The 22,838-nt window shown below is 38.6% G+C and overlaps 1 protein-coding gene across 5 annotated transcripts in view; it reads left to right on the top strand.

Annotated features, from left to right (window-relative positions):
- The window catches only part of IQUB (IQ motif and ubiquitin domain containing), a 431,014-nt gene that overhangs the window by 391,193 nt on the left and 16,983 nt on the right, over positions 1–22,838 (top strand). For all 5 annotated transcript variants that reach the window (XM_078680839.1, XM_078680866.1, XM_078680849.1 and 2 more), the window contains 2 exons: positions 12,199–12,375; positions 13,675–13,923. In XM_078680839.1, the coding sequence (XP_078536965.1) occupies positions 12,199–12,375; positions 13,675–13,923 (426 nt within the window). The remainder of the gene's footprint in view (positions 1–12,198; positions 12,376–13,674; positions 13,924–22,838) is intronic.

Raw genomic sequence — 22,838 nt, 5'->3', positions numbered from 1 at the left:
GCTGGAGGAGAATTTTTGTGGCAGCTTGCAATCTGTGGATGTATACGTAAAAAGAAACAGTTTTAAATTATTTTCTAAATGAATGTGGCTTTCAACAGGTTTTCCAGAGACACTCCTCTTTTAAAGAGGTGACAGATACTTGCCTCACTTCAAAAAGCAAGCCCTGTGCATGTGGGTCTCCTTTACGAGTGTTTGTTAACCCCTCCCATGCTCGTGACGGAACCGTTCCGTCACGAGCCTCGGGTGGGCTGTGCTGGTGACGGAACGGTTCCGTCACGGCCCGCTCACCGCGCCTGCGCGGCGCGAATTCCGCGCCTGCGCTGACGTTCTAATGGGCGGGTGGGTCCGTGACGGAACCGTTCCGTCACAAGCACAGCTCACCTGAGGGCCGTGACGGAGCAGTTCCGTCACGAGCACGGGATCGCCGCACGGCCCCGCCTCCCCCTTAGCGCTGCGGAGGAATAGCCGCCGCAGCGAAGGGGTTAAGGACTGCGACATTTAAGCACATCCCAGTACCTGGAATTACAGTTTACAACACCACCATTGCCCCATGGTATGGAATGCAAGCAACACCTTCAAATACGGAAAGACCTCTATGTGTATCTACCACAGCAGTGTATTCAGTGCTATAAAGTATTGTTACAGTTTGTCAATCAAATAAACTTAATAAAAAAGATAAACACACAGACATAATAATTTATACACTTACATTTACTTTAAAACAATTAATAAACCATTATTTCTAATTTATGTTAAAAGTTTAAAGTAATATAAAAAAAATATGTGTTAATGATTTAAAATCTTAAAAAACAAAAATATATAATAAATTAACACAGTAAACTATTAAAAAATATTTAAACTTACATTTCAAAATACAATCAATGCAACAGTAGGGAAAATGTTGGATAGCAAAAGGGTAAAAAATAACTATTCCCACTCCAGTGAGTGCAACAGTATGGGTAAGTGTTGGATAGCGGAGGAATTAAATTTACTATTCCAACTCCAATGGGTGCATTAGTAATGAAAGTATTGGATAGCAGAGGGGTAAATATTACTATTCCTACTCCACTGAGAGCAACAGTAGTGAAAGTGTTAGATAGCAAAGGAGCAAAAATTACTATTCCCAATCCAAAGAATGCTCTAATAAGGAAAATATTCGATAATGGAGGGGTAAAAATTACTATTCCCACTCCAAAGAGTGCAACGGTAAGGAAAGTGTTGGATAGCGGAGGGTTAAAAATTACTATTCCCACTCCTAAGAGTGCAACAGTAGGGAAAGTGTTGGATAGCGGAGGGTTAAAAATGACTATTCCCACTCCACTAAATGCAACAGTAGGATAAGTGTTGGATAGCGGAGGGGTAAAACTCTTTATTCCCACTCCAGTGAGTGCAACAGTAGGGAAGATGTTGGATAGCGGAGTGGTAAAAATTACTATTCACACTCCAGTGAGTGCAACAGTGGAGAAAGTGTTGGATAGCAAAGGGATAAAAATTTCTATTCCAACTCCAGTGAGTGCAAAAGTAGGGAAAGTGTTGTATAGCGAAGGGGTACAATCTACTAGTCACACTCAGGTGAGTGCAACAGTAGGGAAAGTGTTGGATAGCAGAAGGGTAAAAATTACTATCCCCACTCCACTGAGTGCAACAGTAGGGAAATTGTTGGATAGCGGAGGGGTAAAATTAACTAATTCCTCTCCAGTGAGTGAAACGGTAGGAAAAGTGTTGGATAGTGGAGGGGTAAAATTAAGTATTCCCACTCCAGTGAGTGCAACAGTAGGGATAGTGTTGGATAGCAGAGGAGTAAGAAATTACTATTCCAACTCCAGTGAGTGCAACAGTAGGGAAAGTGTTGTATAGCGGAGGGGTAAAATTAACTAATCCCACTCCAGTGAGTGCAACAGTAGAGAAAGGGCTGGTTAGCAGAGAGGTAAAAATTACTATTCCCACTCCAGTGAGTGCAACATTAGGGAAAGTGTTAGTGGAGGGACATAAATTACTATTCACACTCAACCAGTTAGAAAAATATATATTACAAATTAAAATAAATAAACAATATTTAAAAAATGAAAAATAAAATATATTAAATATATAAAAGGAAAACATATTAAAATATTAATTACATATAATAAAGTCCTACAAACATTATATAAAATAAAATAATAAATACATTTTAAATTCTTAGAAAATATTTACAAACAAAAACGTAATCAATACATAAATGTATTTATTTTATTTCCTACCCTATAACACCCCACCAAAAACAAAACATTTCAACATTTTTAGTTACATTTACTTCCATAATTATCATAATTAATAATCATTGAAATAAATAGTATTAATAAAAAAAACTAATAAACATACTAACAAACTAATTAAACTATAAAATAATAAAACACAATTAAAAGATATTTTTAAATAAAAACTATTAGTATTGACAACTAATAATAAAGCAATTAAAATGTATTTAATACCCACCCTTTACCCCATTAAAAGTAAAAACAACACACACAAAAAATAATTACCCAAAGAAATATCAATTAATTAAAATTAACAACTATATATTAAATAATAAAACACAAATTACTTCCCACCCTTTACTCCTATAAATACCACAACACGCACCTAAAATTAATTACACAATTACCATCATAACATTTTAATTAATTTAATTAATATCAATTAACAAAACATTAATAATAAAAAAGAAATAAACTACTTAACACCCTTTACCCCTATAAACCCCAAAACGCATATCTAAAATGAATTACACAATTACCATAATTATTTACCAATTAATTAATTAAACATAATTAACAACCAATTATTTGTTCATACATTAAAACTAAATTACTTCCCACCCTTTACACCTATAAACACCACAACACAAACCTAAAATTAATGACACAATTACCATAAAATAATTACCATGTAATTAATAAAAACTAATTAACAACCAATTATTATTTCATAAATCAAAAATAAATTACTTCCCACCTTTTACACCTATAAACACAACACCCACCTAAAATTAATTACACAATTACCATAATTAATGACCAATTAATCAATTCTAATAATTCACTACTAATCATTAAATAATTAATAATAGATTACTTTATACATTTAAAACTATAAACTCTCAATTAAACAAATATTAATAAATACACATTTATCAATTAATTTAACATAATTAAATTACTTCCCATCCTATTCCCCTATAAACCCACGACCCGCTATGTAACATAAAACGCAAAATTCTGATGAAAAACAATGAATAACAACTAAACATTTAACACAAAAAATAAAAATACAAACAATCCTATACAAAAAAATAAATCACACATATATAAAATTAATACTAAAATACATACTAATATTTTTAAAGTCGATATTATTCACTTTAAGTCGAAATTCTTGACCACGATATTCTTGCTGTCGATTTTTCTGAACCACAATATTTTTTACTCAATATTTTTGCAACTCAGTATTTTTTTATTCGATATTCTGTCTGCACACCTCTGTCCACCAGGTAAGATTTAAGCCAATTCCAGCCTGATCCGTCCACGCCAAGGTCCAGAAGACAGGTCAAAAACAAAACATGGGGAACCGTATCAACCACCTCGATAGGTCCAGAAAGACCAGGGCTGCCCTGCCGCTGCATCTAGAACCCCCCATATAGCTTCAGATATTTCAGTTAGCGCCGTTTCTGTGCTGTGCATAGCTCTGAAGCCTGATTGAGCCAGGTGGAGAAGTTCAAATCTGTCAACAAAACTGGACACAATTGGATGTTAACCTGCTTTTCAAGGATTCTAGCCACTGCGGGGAGAAGCGAGATAGGACAGTAATTGGAGGGCAGTGCCGGTTTGTTAAGCAAAGGAATAATCATGGCCTGATCCATGCCAAAGGATCCCTGGGTGAGGATAAAGATAGATTGATTAGTGTGTTAATTACAGGATTGATGATGTCTGCTGCAGCTTCAAGCAGTTTTGTCGGACAAGGATCATTAGGAGAGCAAGATTTGAGAGTTTTTAGTGCCACAAGGGAATCTTTTAAAGAGATGACTTCAAAGATCACTAATTTGTGTTGTGGGGCAGGGTCCTTTAAAATAGAGAAGTCTACCACCCACCTCTGTCTGTCAGCAACACCAAAGGTAGCTTGAATATATTTGATCTTGTCGGTAAGGTAACCAGCCAATTCATCGCACTATTCCTGCGAGGCCATTTTGGCAAACCTCTCAGCTTTAGGGGACATAAAACTCTTGACAATTGCAAAGATTTCTTTGGCCTTGTTGCCTGATCGGGTAATGCACTCCTCATAATACAAGCTTTTAGCTTTAAAAAAATAATTATGCCTCCACTTACTTTCTAGTTTCTTACACTTTTGTCTTTTCCAGTTTACATATAATAGTTATATTTATAATGATAATAATAATATATATTATTCAAATGCTATGTAAACACCTGCCAACTTACAATATAACAAGGCAGTTGATAAACACGTTGCAGCAATCATCATTAGTAAATTACATGCACTCTGTCACACATCCTTGCACTCATATATCCATTCACTAATCCACTTGATCATTCTTGCATCCACCCTTTGACACAATCACAATAAACCCACACAAGCTCAACAACATATGCAAGATAAATTAAAAGGATATAAGGCATATACTTGCTATAGCAAAGCTAAACATACCAGAGGGTGCTCGTCATGCACATGTACTGTCGATAGCGTATTATTTTTAAGTTCAAGCACAGCCGCACATTTAGAATCAATGTGTTAGCCACCTTGGAATGGTAAAACAATCATACACTATGGACAACTGCATTACACAATGGTCTCCTTGTTCAGAGGAAGTGGCCGCCTGTGTTAAGGCACAGTGACGGCGAAATGAGTAGCAAGCAAGAGACACTTTGGCACTTCCTGGAGAGCTGCAGGATCCTCTTAAAACATTAAAATAAAAAGAGAAGCAAAGCCATGAAAGGGAGGTTATTAAAGGAGAAAATTCAAAACTAAAGGACTGGCCGACCAGCCCTAATTCTGAGGCACACTCATTTTCCTGTGGTTGCATACACATTATTAGAAAATGCTGCCATTCATGGGAAATGAGAACCAATGCATGATGCGAGCTGAACTGTTACCCTGTGCAGCCTTTATCATGAATGGTAATAAGTGTAAATGGCAATCAGACAGACTAATGGTGCCAAAAACAGACCCAGTGCAGCCTTTATCATGGATGGAAATAAGTGTAAATGACAACCAGACAGACTAATGGCACAAAAAACAGACCCAAAGGTCCTGTATGTATTTATGTGCATATATATTTATATGTATGGATGGATGTATTATTTACATCATTTCTTATTACAAAATCCTGGCAGAATGCTAAAAAGAGATTCCAGCAAGAATTATTACAGTGCACATTTTCTCCCTCTAGGGTTTTTCAGTCAGTAACCAATGCAAAACGTACTCCTTACAAAAGAAATCTGCTGTATTTCATGTAATAAATACCTATCTGTAGGTTTTAATACAGAGAACTAAAACTCCACCCTTAAATGCCTATTGATTTTAAAATATGCCTTTCACAATCAATCTGTCAGGCCTAATTTGTTTATCATAACTTTTCATAATAAGCCGAGCAGAGTTATGGCAACATAACTATTGTTTTCTAGTGAACCAATTAGACCTGTATTTGTTATTAATGGCTTATCACCGTAACCAACTGAAGGCTCTTTCACTGAGCGAAAGCATTCACACAAGCAAACATCAGGCACACAGTCAAAAAATTCTATAATTTGCAACATTTCAGTTGGTAAAGCAAAATAGTAGCTCTTCTGAGAGGGTCTAAAAACGATTCTGACAAATCTTTACCCACATTTTGTCAGAGGAGGCAACCAACACCAAAACCCTTTCCTACAATAGTAATCTGTGAGATTCCATTTAACAAAACAACTACTTGTAGGCTTTAATATACAGAGTAATAACAATCTATCTTTAAATACCTTTTAATTTTATCATTTGCTTTTCACAACCAACATGTCAGGCCTACCACCTTTGTCATAGGTTTTTATTATGAACAATCAGGCTTATAACCTATATCAAGGGCTTGTCGCCATAACCAACTCAGACCTACTATGTTGTTTCATTTGACTTCCTACAAGGCAACCATTAGGTATATTGTACAAAAAATTACACATATGTACAAATATAATTGTCAAAACAATATACAATCCCTACCAATACAGCCTAATAAGGACTACCATAGTGCAAATAGTCAACCATCATAGTTTGTTCAGTTGGGTCACCAACACAAACAACATTGTCTTCTTCAGTAATCTGCAATATTTCATGTATCAAAGTACCTGCCTATGGGCTTTATCATAGTGTTATAACAATCCAGCCCTAAAAGCTTGTTACCGTTAACACATGCTTTCACAATAAGTAAGTAAATCCTACTTGCTTTTATTATAATTTTTCATTATAGACAGATCACACCTAAGAATCTGATATAGCTTTTCCTAGTGAATCGATAAAGCTTCTAGCCTTACCAATCACTTGACAATGTGTACAACCCAAGTCTTCTGAAGTGCGCATATGCTGGCAAACATTTATAAAATTAAAAATATGTACTAAATTAGAGTAGGCAGAACAATATACAACATCTCTCAATAGGGCCTAACAACAATCTTCACAGTGAAATTCTACTCCCAGGGTTTGTCAGAGTGGGAGACCAAGACCAAAGTACTTGCCTACTATGGCATTCTGTGGGAATATATGTGATTAAATAGCTTTCTGCAGCCCTGAATATAATGTGATCACAATCCTCTATTAGATGCCTATTGGCTTTAATCTACATTTTTCACAATATATCAGCCAGGTCTACTGCCTTTGTATGAACTTTTCATAACAAACAGGCTAGACATATGGTATCTGGTATGACATTTCCCTGCACACCAATCAAGCCTTTAGCTGTTATCATTGGTTTGCCACCATTGCCCTCTGGCTACTGTACCTAGCGTAAGCTTTCCAACAAGGCATACAGTCATAAAATTGCTAATGTATACCAAATTCCAGTTGGCAAAGGAAAATACTATCTCTCCTAACAGGGCATAACAAGTCTTCTTACAGTGCAAATCTTCTATACTCATGGTTTGCCAGAGGGGGTAACCAGCTCCTTGCCTAAGGTAATCTTTGAGAGTCTATGAAATAAACAAAAGAACTATCTGCCGGCTGTAATTCACAGTAATTTAACAATCCATCGTTAAATGCCTACTGACTTTAACATATACTTTTCGCTATCAATATGTGAGGCCTACTGCCTTTATTATAACTTTTCATAATAAACAGTCAGGCATATTGCCTTTATCACTGGCTTGCCAACATAACCATCTGAAGCCCATTGTACTTATCATAAGCGTTCCACAAGGCAACCTTCCAACTTGTATCATAAAAGTACAAATGTATACAAAATTACAGTTGGCAAAGCAAAATGCTATCTCTCCTAAGAGAGCTTACCAAGAACTATTGTTGTCAATATTTTCTGTGTCCATGGTTTGTTCAGGTGGGCAACCACCACTAAAACCATTGCGCACTCTAGTAATCTCCTAGAGTCTATGTGACAAAATACCTTTCTACAGCTTTCGCACAGTGTAATAACAATCCATTCTCAAAAGCCTTTTGTCTTTAACACATACTTTTCAAAGGCAGTAGACAAAGCCTATTGGCTTTTTCTGAACGTTTCATAATAAACAGATCAAATCTATCAAATCTGGCTTGGCTTTTTTCCCAGTGAAGTGATGAAGTCTTTACCCTTCAACATTGGCTTTACACTTTAGCCATTACTGCCTTATTCAAATACACATAAACTGGCAACCATCGTGCATCCAGTTATAAAATTACAAATATGTGGAAAAATGCAGCTTGCAAAAGAGCACAATACTATATATTTCCCTCACAGACCGTTATACATTCTCATTAGACATTGTTCATATGCATTTCAGTAAACATCAAAACACAACAGTGACAACTACAATCATCTCATTGTTATTTTACTTTGTCAAAGCATTTCTTTTCTTTTTTCATCTCATTGTTTTATTTTATTAAAAACTTTTCTTTTTTGAGTTATTATTTTCCTTATATTTTTTTCTATAAAAACACATTTATACATTCTTTATCTTGGTTTGTAAAATCACAAACACATTTCTTTTAGTCAGTGATTCTTCAAATCCAAAAGATTACATACATAATACATAATCAGAACCAATTTGTAGAAAAAATACACACAAACAAACACCCCTGGATTAGATTTAATAAGTACAATCATACTTCAATCACACCAACTCATCCACTCTCATACCAACTACAAACATCCAGTATCCGTAAACAGTTGAGTAATCTGTGACAAGAGAAAGCCCCTGCCACAAACGGAATCACAGTGCAGGACACGAGGCTCAACACAAGGTCGATGCGCGTTTCGGTGGAATCAAGACGTTAGGACCACCTTCCTCAGGACCTTTCCAGATATCTAGCTTTCAATTCCCAGGGGACATAAAACCAGTAAAGCAATATTAGTTCAGGATGATAATGTAAAGCAAATAAGCTTGCGTTCCAAAACCGGAGTCCATCCGGATCTCCAGTTAAAAATGTCTCTGTGTACCAGAGATTCTATATGGTTGTTATCTATATTGTCTAGGTAGAAAAGTGCATCTCGAATAGCTAATGACGAGCAGGTATACCGACAAATAATCTTGTGTAGTCATATATACTTCAGATTCTACTTCTGTTTTTTTAATATGATGCCTTATCCTCCACACCTAGACGTCTTGGTGTCATTTGGGCGGCCGACACGGAAGCGTCAGTTGAACAACGAAAAGGTGAAAATATATAAAACGCTTTGGTGTTGCCCCCCGCAAATATTTAATGAAAGTCCCGGGGTGACGGTCCCCGGGGCTGCGGGGCCTGCCTGGGCCTCCGCAATTACGATTTGCATGCGCCCGGGACTTGGCCCACACGGGGGCTAAAAAATAACGAAGCGTGGTCAGAATTTACCGCCGTTCTCAGATGCTGTAGGATTCTATTATAAACATAGAGTTTAATGCTCCCCACGTACTTGTGCCCACACGGACATTCCAATACGTATACTGCGTGGTCAGTCCGAGTGGAAAGACCTCTAATTTTAACATGGTTCGTACTGAGTGCAGTCCTGTTTACTCCAAATTTGCAAGCGCTGCGTGAGCTGCATTTGAAGGATCCTGTCAACCAAGTGAGAGCTGGGGTGATCTCAGGACTGCTCAACACTAGTGCATCCCTCATTGAGGGTGATCGCCTCAATGTTAATGATGGTTTTTATGGGAGAATCTGATTTAGTGTGAGCTCAGTTAACACTATAGGCCAATGAGTGTTGATGATTTGCCTAATTTGCCTTTTCTTTCTTGCTATATGTTGTGAGGAGCCTAATCTCTTGCGGAGTCTCCCCAACATTCATAAAGGTAGCAGTGGTGGGTGTACTGATATCCTTTTTAACCGATAGACTGGCCTCTCTTGTCTGTGCATTTGCTTTTTGGATAGCTTTGTGTAAATCGGCAATATGATAACCCCGAGTAATGAATAGCTCTGTTGCTTCTTTCTTGCATTGTATTAGATCGTTTTTGGAGCTGCAGATTCTGCGTATTCTTAAATACTCCCCATAGGGGATGCTCCGTATCAAATGCCTAGGATGTGCACTTCTTGCATGCAGGATAGAATTTCCTGCATATATATCTTTTATAAATATATATACACATACATTTATGTATAGAATGATCAATATACTGGTTTGTCTTAGGTACAGACTGTGATCCTTGTTTAAAGCCATTGAAATATCCCAGGTATATAGAAAGGTCCAGGACAGCACTAATGAAGTCTGACAATTTCAGATCTGTTATATTGTGAATTCACATGAGATCATGTTTATCAGTTGAGTCTGACAGTTGCACCTCTTTGCATCACATCTATTCTGAGTGGCCTTGTGCTTGGGTGTGGTAAAACCCCCAATGGGATATATTGTTACTGTATTGTCCATTTTTCCAAGATGTTGCTTTTCCTCACCATTAGGGTTTCTTGCTCGTAAGGAGGGATAAACTGGTTATCAGCATCGCAATAACAGGATGCAAGTGCTGGTGATGGCGGTGCGAGCGCTGGCATTGGGAAATGCTGATAACTGCAGGCGTCGGCAAGCATTGAAGGGTGTTCGAACTGAGGTGCAGGCCTGGATGTGCGTCATGCACTAAAGGAGCGATGACCCTGGCCTCTGTGCACGTTGCTGCGTCTCAGCGGTGCCGCTAATGGTATCGGAGACAGGTTTTCTTGCTTCTTTCTAGTTCAGGAACAACGCGCAGAGGCCCAAAACTTGAAATAGGCACCACTTGGCAGGTACAGGAGGAGCCCGTGGAACACTGGAGTGCAAACAAAATTGCGTCTCCCGGTGTCTCACCGAACCAAAGTGCAATGTGCCCGTTCAAAAATATAAAATAACCAGGATAGTTCTGGAGGGACAAGTAATTATGATGCCCAAGGCAGCGTACAGAACACGGGTATACCTAAGTTACGATCTACATGGTTGCATCATGAATCAGGAGGCACTATACTACAGTTATTTCACTATGACCAGGAGACGAGGGAGGGATTGGGTGGGACTGTTGGGGAGGGATGGGAGGGGTAAGAGTTGTTTTTTCTTTGATATGTTTAGTGGAGCTGAAGGACTAATGCAGGCTCTACCCATAGTGGAGCTGAAAGGACATGTCAATACTACACACGAACACGAGAATGTTGGACATTATCCGTAGTCATGCATAAACTATTAGTCAGCCTCACATGTTGCAGGGAGGAATGTAAGCACGATGACGACAGATAAGATGTTTTGTTTCTTTGGCTCTTAGTTGGGGGGAAAAGATGAAAATGAGACTGATGGAAGACACATGTATTAATACGTAAAAGTGTTACCTTGTTGTAATCAGTCTTGAATAAAGAGTTTAAAAAAAAAACAAAAACAAAAAACCAGGCTAGTTACCACAATTCACAGATTCAACAGTTAACAGTGACAATATTGCTTGGCCCCCTGCCGCATAAATGTCTGTGCGACGCTAACCGCAAGTCTGCACAGTTGGTCCCATTAAGTAGAGGAAGAACCTGTGGAACGCTAGAGCGCTAACAAAAATAGCGTCTCCGGTGTCTCACTGAACGAAAGTGCAATGTACCCGTTAAAAAATTTAAAATGACCAGAATGGTTATCACAATCCACAGATTCAACAGTTAACAGTGACAATATTGCTCGCCCCCCAGCCGCATAAAGGTCTGTGCAATGCTAACGGCGCGTCCGCACAGCTGGTCCCATTAAGTAGAGGAGGAGCCCGTGGAATACGGGAGAGCTAACATGCTCATTTTGAAGAATGCTTTCAGATATCATTTATTTTAATTGTCTTCTTCAAACTCTCTGCCCCCAAAGACCTACTACCTAGAAGACTTGAAAAATATAAGACACGTATGTAAGGAAGCAACATCAAATGCAATAGGTCTGGTCATTTTTGTGTGTTTGTTGTTTCCAGTAAACGCTGCAATAAAAGATCCTCCAGCTCCTGTCCCATAATGAGTTGCATGCATCAGTGGCCCCACACTTCCCATGCATCATTTGAGCTAATAATATTGGCCACACTTGATGCAGGCAGTAACAGGCCTAGTAAAGAGTGCCAGAGCCCTACAACGTCCATGCTGCAATTAGCCTAGTGAAATTACCCATGCCAGTGCATGCATCTTTGTGTCTGGTAAAGGGTGTTAGTTATTAATAATATTGAGAAAATTATGCCTGGAATAAGAGCACTGATCTAATCATACAATTGATTCAAATGAATATAATTGAACATATGATTTTATTAATGGAACTGTGCAATACAATGCATTTCATGTTGACGTATTGCTTGGATTGGTGCAATTAAGAGGCATATCCGTAAATTCATGTTTGAAATTAAGCGTTCTACTTGTATACCACAGTGCAAGAGAGTCAGTGTGCTTGCATTAGTTGTGCTTTGATTGGATATTTCTAAAATCTTCAGAAGAATATGTGGCTGTGTAGAACTGTGATTCAAATCTGTATAAAACACTTTGAGATCTGGTCATTAAGTTTGAGCCCATACTTATTTTTCACATTTTGTCTTCATGTAGGAACACGATTGTAAATTGACCCAGGAAATAGTTGAATTGATCGACAGAGAGGCAGATCTTCTGATGAGAGGAGTCCAAGATTCCAACCTGGAAGGACTTCGGAAAAGGATATCGACACTCTTCCTGCAATACATCAAAACGCCGATGTTTAACCCCGAGGTGGCAAGGCTGCTTAAGGTAAATATATTTTGTTTTCAGCGAATAATTACAGATAGGTATTGATCACTGTCCTATAGTTGCACAGACATCTGTTAAATAGCATCAGTTGGATTCTCTGGAATTTGTGATACATTTAGTTGATCCACTGGAAGAAATGTACTGATTAAGAAGGACTAGTATGATAAGGTTCTGAGACCTCAGAGGGACTTACTTCAGCTATGAACACATTGCCGTCACCAAACCTATGGTTGCTATGAAGTTAGTATGGGCAGGGTTGTAATGTGAATAGTTGGACAGGAAACCAGAGATTATAACTTGGTTCTGCCTGTGATTTGCATAATAAAGTATTTATCAAGTTACCTATCAGTTTGTAAACTTTCCCGTATAGTGGTTTATTGGGTTTGGATGTGAACACTTGTGCATAAATGCACATTGATTTTGTCTGATATTTGTTCAGTGTGCTAGCTTACAATGTGCATTAAACCATTTTGGTAATCACAGGGGCACTATTCAGACTGGGACGACACTGGGGTGACAAGTAGGCCCAGAATCACTTGTGTGCCAGCTTCTAATGAAGTCTCTCAAAACAGAACACAGGATAGTCTGCTGTTGTTTTGTGGCACCTTCTGTTTCCTACATATGTGTTCCTCTACCAGCATTGCCTGAGGTACATTGTACCAACGGCACACAAGAGGGACGTGGGGCTGCCCGGAAAGTATAACCTAGGACAATAATACCTTTAGAAAGGATTTGCTTATCTACACTTCTGAAAAAAAATATCAGAGCAACACTGTATTTTTGCAGCGTTAAAAAAACACAATAATTTTCACGTAAAATTAAAATTTCTGTGTTTTTAGGCAATATGTTAAATATTTAAATGTTTGTAGCTAAGTTGATAATAGTTGATATTAGTTATTAAATGTAGGTGAAACAGAATGCCCATTGATGCCATGCTCGATTCAGTTCCTTGTTTCTGGAAGAGACAGAGTATTTACCCTGGGTGCGTAGGCGCAGTGATTGGCTCTGCTAGTCGGCCTCCTTGATTGATTCATCATGCCCTCTGTTCAGCGAAGCTCTGCTGATGAACATTGCTGCTCCTTGTTCTTGTTCATGAAATAAGGATATTAGTACAGCTATATGTAATATGGCACTAACAGGAACAGGCTTGACATTTCAGTTTGACTCTTGTAAACATTATAAAATGATATTCAAGTATAGTGTTGATATTAAAAGTACCAAATGTTAGTGAAACCTAAACACTTCAACTACCGGTCAATTTTGTCTTTGAGCATGTCTTTTATTCCTGTTTTTTTACAGGTGCCTCAAGACCCAGCAATGCTATCCAAAAACATTTACTACTGTCCCGGCTGCAAAAGCTACTTACCCTCCACAGAATTCACCCTGTCGATTAATGCGCGCACTGTAGATAGGTGTCGTCAGTGCAACAAGTTGAACAATCGAGCGCGTCGAAGAGAAGACCTTTCAAACTACAGATTGCTCCTCAAACAGCTAAAAAAATCAGAGGCAGATTATGAAGATGATGCCAAAATTGCATTCTTGTTGCAGGTACAACATATCAAATTGATTCTTGAATTGAGGTTCAATCACTGCAAGTTACAAAATCTCCTTTCAGCAAGGTTTTGTTTTTATGGCTTTGGGTCAAAGCTTCATGGTTTACCCTCAAATGAAAATATTCCAATCAACTCTCAAACTGCTTACATTTTATACCCTGACAGGTATTCAGTTTATGTTGCCACTAGTATTGAATTTGTTGTAGATGTGCCATAGACCTGGCCTCCTTAGCATAGTTTCCCCCTAAGATTTTACTTTCAGACCTCCTGTTTTGCTGACTTTGTTTCTTCTGGCCTCAGCACTCTGTGCATTTTACCACTGTTTGCTAACTTTTGCTAAAATGCTTGTGCTCTCTCTGTAAACAATGGTAGGATTGGCCTAAACCCATTTAGCATATTTATTTTACTTGTAAGCCCTTAGTAAAGTTGAACTACCTGTGCCCAGGATCTGTAAATTAAATGCTACTAGAGGGCTTGTAGCACTGATAGTGCAACCCACTCAAGTAGCACATTAAACAGGTCTCAGGCCTGCGATTGCAGCCTCTGTGTGCAGTTTTACACTGCCAATTTGACCTGGCAAAATAAACCTTTTGCCAAGCATGAAACTTACTCTTTTTTTTTTTATAGTTTAAATAATTTTATTGAAAAGAAAATCAGGTAATCATACAAAGTACATGCTATAAATGTACAATATCAAATTGCAATCACGATACTTAGAAATGAAGAAATTGAATAAGGAATATAAGATACAATATGAGAGAAAAACAATACATATGAAATTAACTATATATGCACTGTAAAAAATATGACAGAAACATATGGAGATATAAGGGATATCAGGGTGGTTTGGGAACCTCTTGTTGAGACGGCCTTGGCCAAGAATATGTTTTGGCACTATTGTCAATAAATGTTGTGACAGGAGACCACAAGTCAACACGTTTCATAGCCATTTGAGGCGGGAATACAAAGGAAGTGTCCAACCTATGATTATGACAAACAGTGTACCACCAAGCTCTGTGTGAAATCTTCGAAAAATCTTTCCAATTAATAGTAATTTGTTGGAAGGCAAGTGCTAGTAACAAATTGATAATTTTGACATTAAGAGAAACCTTATCACAAATAGAGGAAAGACTACCCAAAAAAATATGAACAACAGAAAAAGGAAATGAAGTACCATATATCAAGTTCATCTGTAACCATACTTTGTTCCAAAAATTTTATACCTGTGGACAAAGGAATAACATATGAAACAGGTCAGCATTAGAGGAAGAGCAGGTCCAACATGTATCCGGGGTGGTTGAAAAATGCTTACATAGAACGGCAGGTGTAAATAAAAGCCCATTATAAATATAGAATAATGTTTGAGTAGTGGTAGCTGCCGTAGAAGTTTTACGTAGTTTGGACCAGGTGCCTTTCCAAAGTAGGAGTGACCAACATACCCAAAGTCTTCCTCCAAAGCAGCTTCAAGTTTTGTTTTTTGTCTATCAATGTCAATGCCTTGCAGATGTTTATAAATAGTAGAGGCTTTGGGAATAGATAGCAGCAAGGGGTATAGTCGTGAAGAAGTTCCTGACGCAGTGGGAGTAGGTGACGTGTCAGGGAGGAGGGAATAAACTGCCATTACAACTCGCCTAAGCGTGTTGTATTTTTAAATAAAAGAGCTGGTAAGTTAAATGTCTGCCTGAGCGAATCAAAAGATAAAAAGTCTGAATTCAAGAATAATTGGTGAATCCATATCAAACCCCTATCTCTCCAAGTCCTCCAATATATGGATCTGTTGCAGATCAATAAATCTTTGTTGTGCCAAATAGTGGAATTCAAAAAGGAATCCTTAGACTCAAGAGTAGAACGGACAGATAAATAGAGTAGTTTGGAAGTATACTTCAATATAGGAGTGGAAATGGATTGAGGGTTACGCGAAAAGGAAAGGTACTCATGAAATGAATAAGGAGATATAAACTGACGTTCAATTGAAGTCCAGAGATGAGAATCATCTAAAGAATCAAGTAACCACATAGAGGCCTGACACAATAAGAAGGCTTTATGATAAGCCTGAAAATCTGGAAAGTTAACTCCACCTTCTGTTTTTGGACGAATTAGTTTCAATAAAGACATTCTAGATTTCTTATTATTCCATAAAAAAGAGGTTAAAATGGAGTTAATTTTTTTTATTAATTTAAAAGTGATAGGAATTGGGATATTCAAAATAGTATATAAGACTATAGGTGGCAACAACATTTTTATAGTGTCCAAGCGACCCCACCAAGACAAGTAAAGGGGGTGCCACTTAGAAGTCAATTCTGTGATCTTGTGGAGGCACTTATGCATGCACAGTGAAACCGTTTCCACAATTGAGGGTGTAAAGTATAAACCTAAATATTTAATTTGCTTTGGACTCCATTTAAATTGAGAAGCTTGAAATTGTGAATTAAAAGTATGTTTTGTTAACGGCAATATTTCACACTTATCATTATTTAACTTATAACCAGAGATACTTGAAAAAGATTTCAACTCCGCTAAGAAGGCTGGAATTGACTCTTTTGATTTAGACAAAAAAGGAGAATATCATCGGCATAGGCAGCAAGTTTGATATGAACATTCGGTGTTTGGAATCCGTAAATGGCTGGGTTTTGACACAATTTGGATAAGAATGGCTCTAAGGCCAAGTTAAAAAGAAAAGGAGAAAGGGGGCATCCCTGGCGAACCCCTCTGCCTAGATCGAAAAAGGAAGAAATCAAGCCATTAGCGCAAATTGCTGCACAAGGTTTGTTATAACGAAGAGACACTAAATTAATAAAATTAGGGCCAAAACCAAACCATTGAAGGGTGTGAAATAAATATTTCCACTCAACTCTGTCAAAAGCCTTTTCGTCATCTAATGCAATTGCCGCAAGAGGATAATCAAAATGTGATGATTTAGATAAAATATCAAAAAAGAGTCGTGTATTGTCTGTAATGACTCGCCCTTTGACAAAGCCAATATTGACCAACGAAATAGGTCTGTCATTTTTACAATATTGAATAATGAAGGTTTTTACCTTCTTTGGGGATAAGACATATATGAGCTTCAGAAAAGGATCCAGAAGAGCTTTTGGAGGTAGAAAAGAAATGTATAAGGGAGTATAATTTGGGCAATAAAAGTGTAGAAAAATGGGAATAAAATTCTACAGTAAAGGCATCCAGACACGGAGCTTTATCTTTTTTGAGAGTCTGGAGGGCTTTTAAAAGCTCATGTTGGGAAATGTTTGACTCTAAAGGGGAATGATCCAAAGGGATATGTTGAGATTGTTGGATGTTTGAGAAGAATTGCGATAGCAAATGATCTGTAGGTTTAGTTTCTGCCGAGTATAAAGATTTATAAAAAAGGGAGAATTCGTGTAGAATTTCAGTATCTTTACATTTTAAAACCGAGTGGTCATCAAATATAGATTCAATATTTAGTTTGTTTTGTCGAATTTTTAAGTAATTGGCCAAAATGTTCCCTGCTTTGTTTTTACCGCCATAACATTTTGCGCTAGGTTTTAATAAATAAAGTGAGGCATCTTCTGTGGACTTTTTGTTGAATTCTAACTTGGCACTGATGAGGGACTTTTAACATGCTTCTGAGTTTGATGTGTAATATGATTGTTCTAAATCCTTAATAACTTTGAGAAGATCTGTAGTTTTCTTACGTGCAATTTTTCGTTTATTTGCCACGAAATAAAAAAAAAAACCTCTAGCTGATGCTTTGAATGCATCCCAAATGACTACTGGAGTCATGGAGTCGGTACAATTCCTGTCAAAATAGTCTGTGGAGAATGAAACAAAAGCTTTGGTGCGTTATTAAAACGCCATCTTCTGGGAGAGTTGGACCTGGGTAATATATCAAAAACCAATGGAGACCGGTGCATGATCTGATAAGAGAATAGGGACAATTTCGGCATGCACGAGGGATTGTGAAATGTTATGAGATACAAAAACATAATCTATTCTTGACTGAGTGTGATGGGTCGGGGAATAGAAAGAATATTCTCTGGTGGTCGGGTTACAGAGACGCCAAGCGTCTAACAATTTGTGTTGATGTATCGTGTGGGTAAAAGATTTATGTATTTTGTTAGGTACAAAGGACACTCTTGAATTTCTATCTAAAAAGGGGTCAAGCACCTGGTTACAATCCCCGGCCCGAATAAAATTATCTTCCATGTGTTGAGAAATGTGTTTCGCCAAAGAAGGCCAAAAGGATGCGTCTCCACCTGTAGGTGCATATACATTAAGAAGAGAAACTAAAACACCTTTTAATGAAAGTTTAACAACAAGCCACCTCCCATTATCATCTGATTCCTGCGAAACAAATGTAACTGGTACAGATTTGCGACATAAAATCACCACACCATTTCTTTTGCCATCACCCGGGGAAAAATAAGCCTCACCCACCCAACCCCTTTTCAGTTTGAGAGATTCAGTATCAGTAAGGTGGGTCTCCTGTAGACACACAATATCAGCATTTAGTTTAGCCAAGTGTGACAAAACTCTTTGTCTCTTGATAGGGGAATTTAGACCCCTAATGTTCCATGAAACTAACTTAAGAGACATGAATTGTTAAAGTGGAATGTCAAATACAGCAAGAAATAATAAACCAGTTCCATAGGATAAAGAGAACCATTAGAAGAACGATACAAATTAACAGTGCATGAATCTGATACAATGTCAAGAAATTGTAAAACATTAAAGGATACATAAAAAAGAGGAGAAAAGAAGACAGATTTAGGACACTCATAGATGTAGAAAGTAGAGAAGTAGAAGCAGAAAAGGATACGAAAAGGATTTGGATTCAAGAAACAACAGCCTACTCTGTCAAAGTGAGATTGCAAAGTAAGTTTGAAGAACAGAATGAAGCAAGAGGATACTGTAAATTGAAGACTAAAAAGGGAAGAAGAAATAGATATCCACAAATCAGGATAAGAACAGACAATAACAACAAGAGAAAACAAGAGCATAAAAGGAATATGAAGAAAGGAAAAGGGAATAGATAAAATAGATATTGTAGGACGAACATGGAAATGAAAATGTAGAGTGGTTACATAAGAAGAAATAAATGAAGAGACTATGTGAAAAGAGAACAAAAGAGACAAAAAGATCATAATCCAAAAAACAAATAAAACAAAAGCAAAGAAATACCGAAAGACAACATACCTACAAAGGGAATGTTCAGGGAAACACGGGGAGGTAGGATGGAACCACATGGAGAAAGCAACACATCGGGATCAGCCGAACGGAAGAGCGGGAGGAAACCACGTTACAAGGATCATACAGCTATGGAGACGAATAAATAATACAAAGATTAGAATAAACATTAGCGCCAACAAGAACAAGTGAGAACAGATAGTAATATTAAACCGAATAACAACCAAGGAACTTAAACAAAACAATAAACTTAGCAAAGGACTAGAAAAATTCAAAACTGGAGTATTAGAAAACTTGTGAGGAGAACATCCAACACTGAACAACCTGTAAGGGAAAAAAAAGAGAAAAAAAACAGCTACTCAAGTATTAAATGAAGAAGAGGGCCCTGAAGACTCCACAACATCCATCCTGCCGGAGTTTATGAAACTTTGAAGTCTTATCTGATCGTCATACGTTGTTGTTTTATTGTTATACGTAACCCTGAAGAGACATGGGTGAAAAAGGCCATATCGAGCTCCTATGGAACGGAGTTCAGATCTCATATTAAGAAAGGCCTTGCTTCTATTAGCAGTGGTTTTAGCGTAATCCTGTGCGAAGAATAAAGACGAGCCCGACCAAGTAATTCTCTGAGAAACTTTGACTGCTGATAGGACTCTCAACAAGTCCGTATATTCCAAGAAGTTTAAGATGAGTCCTCTCGGTCTTTGTGATGGTGAGGCATGAGACGGAAGGCGACCTAACCTGTGAGCTCGTTGAATGTTAAACACATTTCCTTCAGGCATATGAAGCAGTTTAGGGAGAAATGACTTGAAGAAAGCAAGTGAGTCAGATCCCTCAAGACCCTCACCTAGTCCATAAATACGTAGGTTGTTCCTTCTACTACGATTTTCCAAGTCCTCAACCTGTTTCTGAAGCATAGAGACCTGAGAGTGTAATTGAGAGACATTCACACATGTTTCTTGTAGGGAGGAAACAGTATGTTCGACTGCAGAGACCCTTGTGTCAAGTTGAGACCAATTATCTGTCAAGACCTGCAACTTGGTGTTCATCTCTTCCATAAAGGGTCGAAGAGCTCTAATCTCCTCAAGCAGCATTTCCAGAAATACAGGCGAAGTGGACTTGAGAGGCGAGGTGGGGTCTTTTTTAAGACGTTTAGTTACTGATTTATCAGGCGCTCCAGAAGGATCCATTGTCGCTGTGGTCAAACTACCAGATGTGGACATCAGGGAGTCCCCAAGCTTAGAGAGTTCAGAAAAAAGTCTTGAATTTTTTATAAAGACCTGTTTCTTAGTAGACTGAGCGGAAAGATTTTCGAGTATGCCCATAAGCGATAACTGAGCCTCCTTTGAAGTTTAGAATTGCAAGTAAATAATGAGGGTTAACAAGCACCAAGAAAAGAGAATTATGAAAAAGGGCTTTTCACCATTATGCACTTGGAAACTGTTGAGGAATGTTACAAGTAAGGCAAACTCAGACTCAAACTCAAACTGTTTGTTAGGGGCAATCTTCACAGAACCTCCAATGAGCAGGCAGCCAGGAGATGTTATGTCGACCACAAGTCAATATGTTATACTTTCTGTGCATTTATTATGTCCTCTATTCGTGGGATACATCAAAGTCTACCACATCTTATGAGACATGTCTGCAACAAACAAGCCGCTTAGAGAGTGGGCATAACTCCCATATCAGAATAAACGAAATCGCAGGAAAAAACAAAATGGCGGCCGTGGCAAAACGAGGCCGCAATTGCGATGTGTTGAGAAAAAAAGGTGGTCGTTTTACTCCTTAAGGAGGCCCCAGAGGTGATAAGAGGCTTGGAAAATACTCCTCATCCACTGCCCTTGCTTAAGGGGATCTTAGCTCCAGTGAAACGAAAAACCGCAATCGCGGTAAAAATACTGAAACAAAATGGCGGCCGCGATAAAACGCGGCCGCAAATTCAAGAACATATAACAAAGTATAAAACACTTGCTGAAAATCATGAAGGGGCTCCGAAGATTACATGATGCTTCCCACTTGCTCCGCTGTCTGCCACTGCCACCAGCATCGCTCCGTGGAAGGTGAAATGTGTGGAATCCTCAGACCTCACCGAGGAGCTTCACCCAGGAGACGCCATCTCGTTCGGCGCCAAGCCACGCCCCTGAACCTTACTTTTTAATGCATATAAGTTACCCTTAGAGGAGGCCCTGGATAGCCCCGAGGGCAGGGTGAAATGTATTTAAAATGTGGGACATGTGCTTTTAGGTTTAAATGTCCTGGTAGTGAAAAACTCTAAAATTAGTGTTTCACTACTGCAAAGCCTATCTCTCCACTATGATGACATTGGAGTTACCTTATTACATTTAATAAGCTGTAATTTCCAAATGGAATAGATAACCAGTTCAATTTTGGTGTGTTTGGAATTGTAATTAAAAATCCTAATATATGGTGAAGTCGGTTTTAAATTAAAATTTGGCATTTTCCTGCATTTGCCATTTGGTGCCTGCAGCCTGTCTCCTGATTACATGACTTGGTGTAGTTGACAGTTGGGCATTGTGCATTCATCCTAGACAGCCACATTCAATAGCAATATAAGGTATCTTTGGATGGGCTGTCACTAGCAGGATGGGAGGAAGGAGCCCTGCACAGCCTCACTTACACTTGAAAATGTTGTGTCCTGCCTCCACACAAAGGGCTGCATACCCCTGTAGTTAGTCATGAGCCAGGACCAGGAAGGCTGGGCTCCTGTGCACTTCAAATGCAAAAACAACAATTGATGGACGGTATGTTGCACAATGGCAAAACATTCACCCCCAGTGTCTGATCTGGGTTTAATCCTTCGTTATTTTGCTCACCACAGCACCCCAGTTCAGACATGGCCATATGCAAATCAGTCTTGACCCTGTGCCTCATGGGAACAGTCCAGCCTGAACTGCCAAGCCATGTCTTCTCTGGACCAGAATCAAGCATCCTAGGACCGGTTTCTGGCTATCAGCCTTCATCAGCCAGGATAGCTTGATTCCAGTGGCATGGAGAGCACGGGACTCACGTCTGAGCATACCCGTCCCACTCGGGGTGACAAATGCAAAAACAACAAATTGATCGCCGGAATGTTGCACAATGGCAAAACATTTACCCTCCATTCACAGATCTGGGTTTAATCCATTGTTATTTTGCTCACCACACCAACCCAGTTCAGACATTGCCATATGCAAATCATTCTCGACCCTGTGCCTCATGGGAACAGTCCACCCTGAACTGCCAAACCATGTCTTCTCTGGACCGGAATCAAGCAGCCTAGGACCGGTTTCTGGCGATCAGCCTTCATCAGCCAGGATAGCTTGATTCCAGTAGCATGGAGAGCACAGGACTCACGTCTGAGCATACCCGTCCCACTCGGGGTGACAAATGCAAAAACAACAATTGATGGACGGAATGTTGCACAATGGCAAAACATTCACCCCCAGTCACAGATCTGGGTTTAATCCATCGTTATTTTGCTCACCACACCACCCCAGTTCAGACATGGCCCTATGCAAATCAGTCTTGACTCTGTGCCTCATGGAAACAGTCCAGTCCAAACTGCTAAGCCATGTCTTCTCTGGACTGGATCAAGCATCCTAGGACCGGTTTCTGACTATCAGCCTTCATCAGCCGGGATAGCTTGATTCCAGTGGCATGGAGAGCACGGGACTCACGTCTGAGCATACCCGTCCCACTCGGGGTGACAAAATCAAGAACAATTGATGGACGGAATGTTGCACAATG

Source organism: Lissotriton helveticus, chromosome 1_1 (genome assembly GCF_964261635.1).
Source record: "Lissotriton helveticus chromosome 1_1, aLisHel1.1, whole genome shotgun sequence".
Taxonomy (NCBI): domain Eukaryota; kingdom Metazoa; phylum Chordata; class Amphibia; order Caudata; family Salamandridae; genus Lissotriton; species Lissotriton helveticus.
This window is presented reverse-complemented; position numbering and strand designations above follow the sequence as displayed.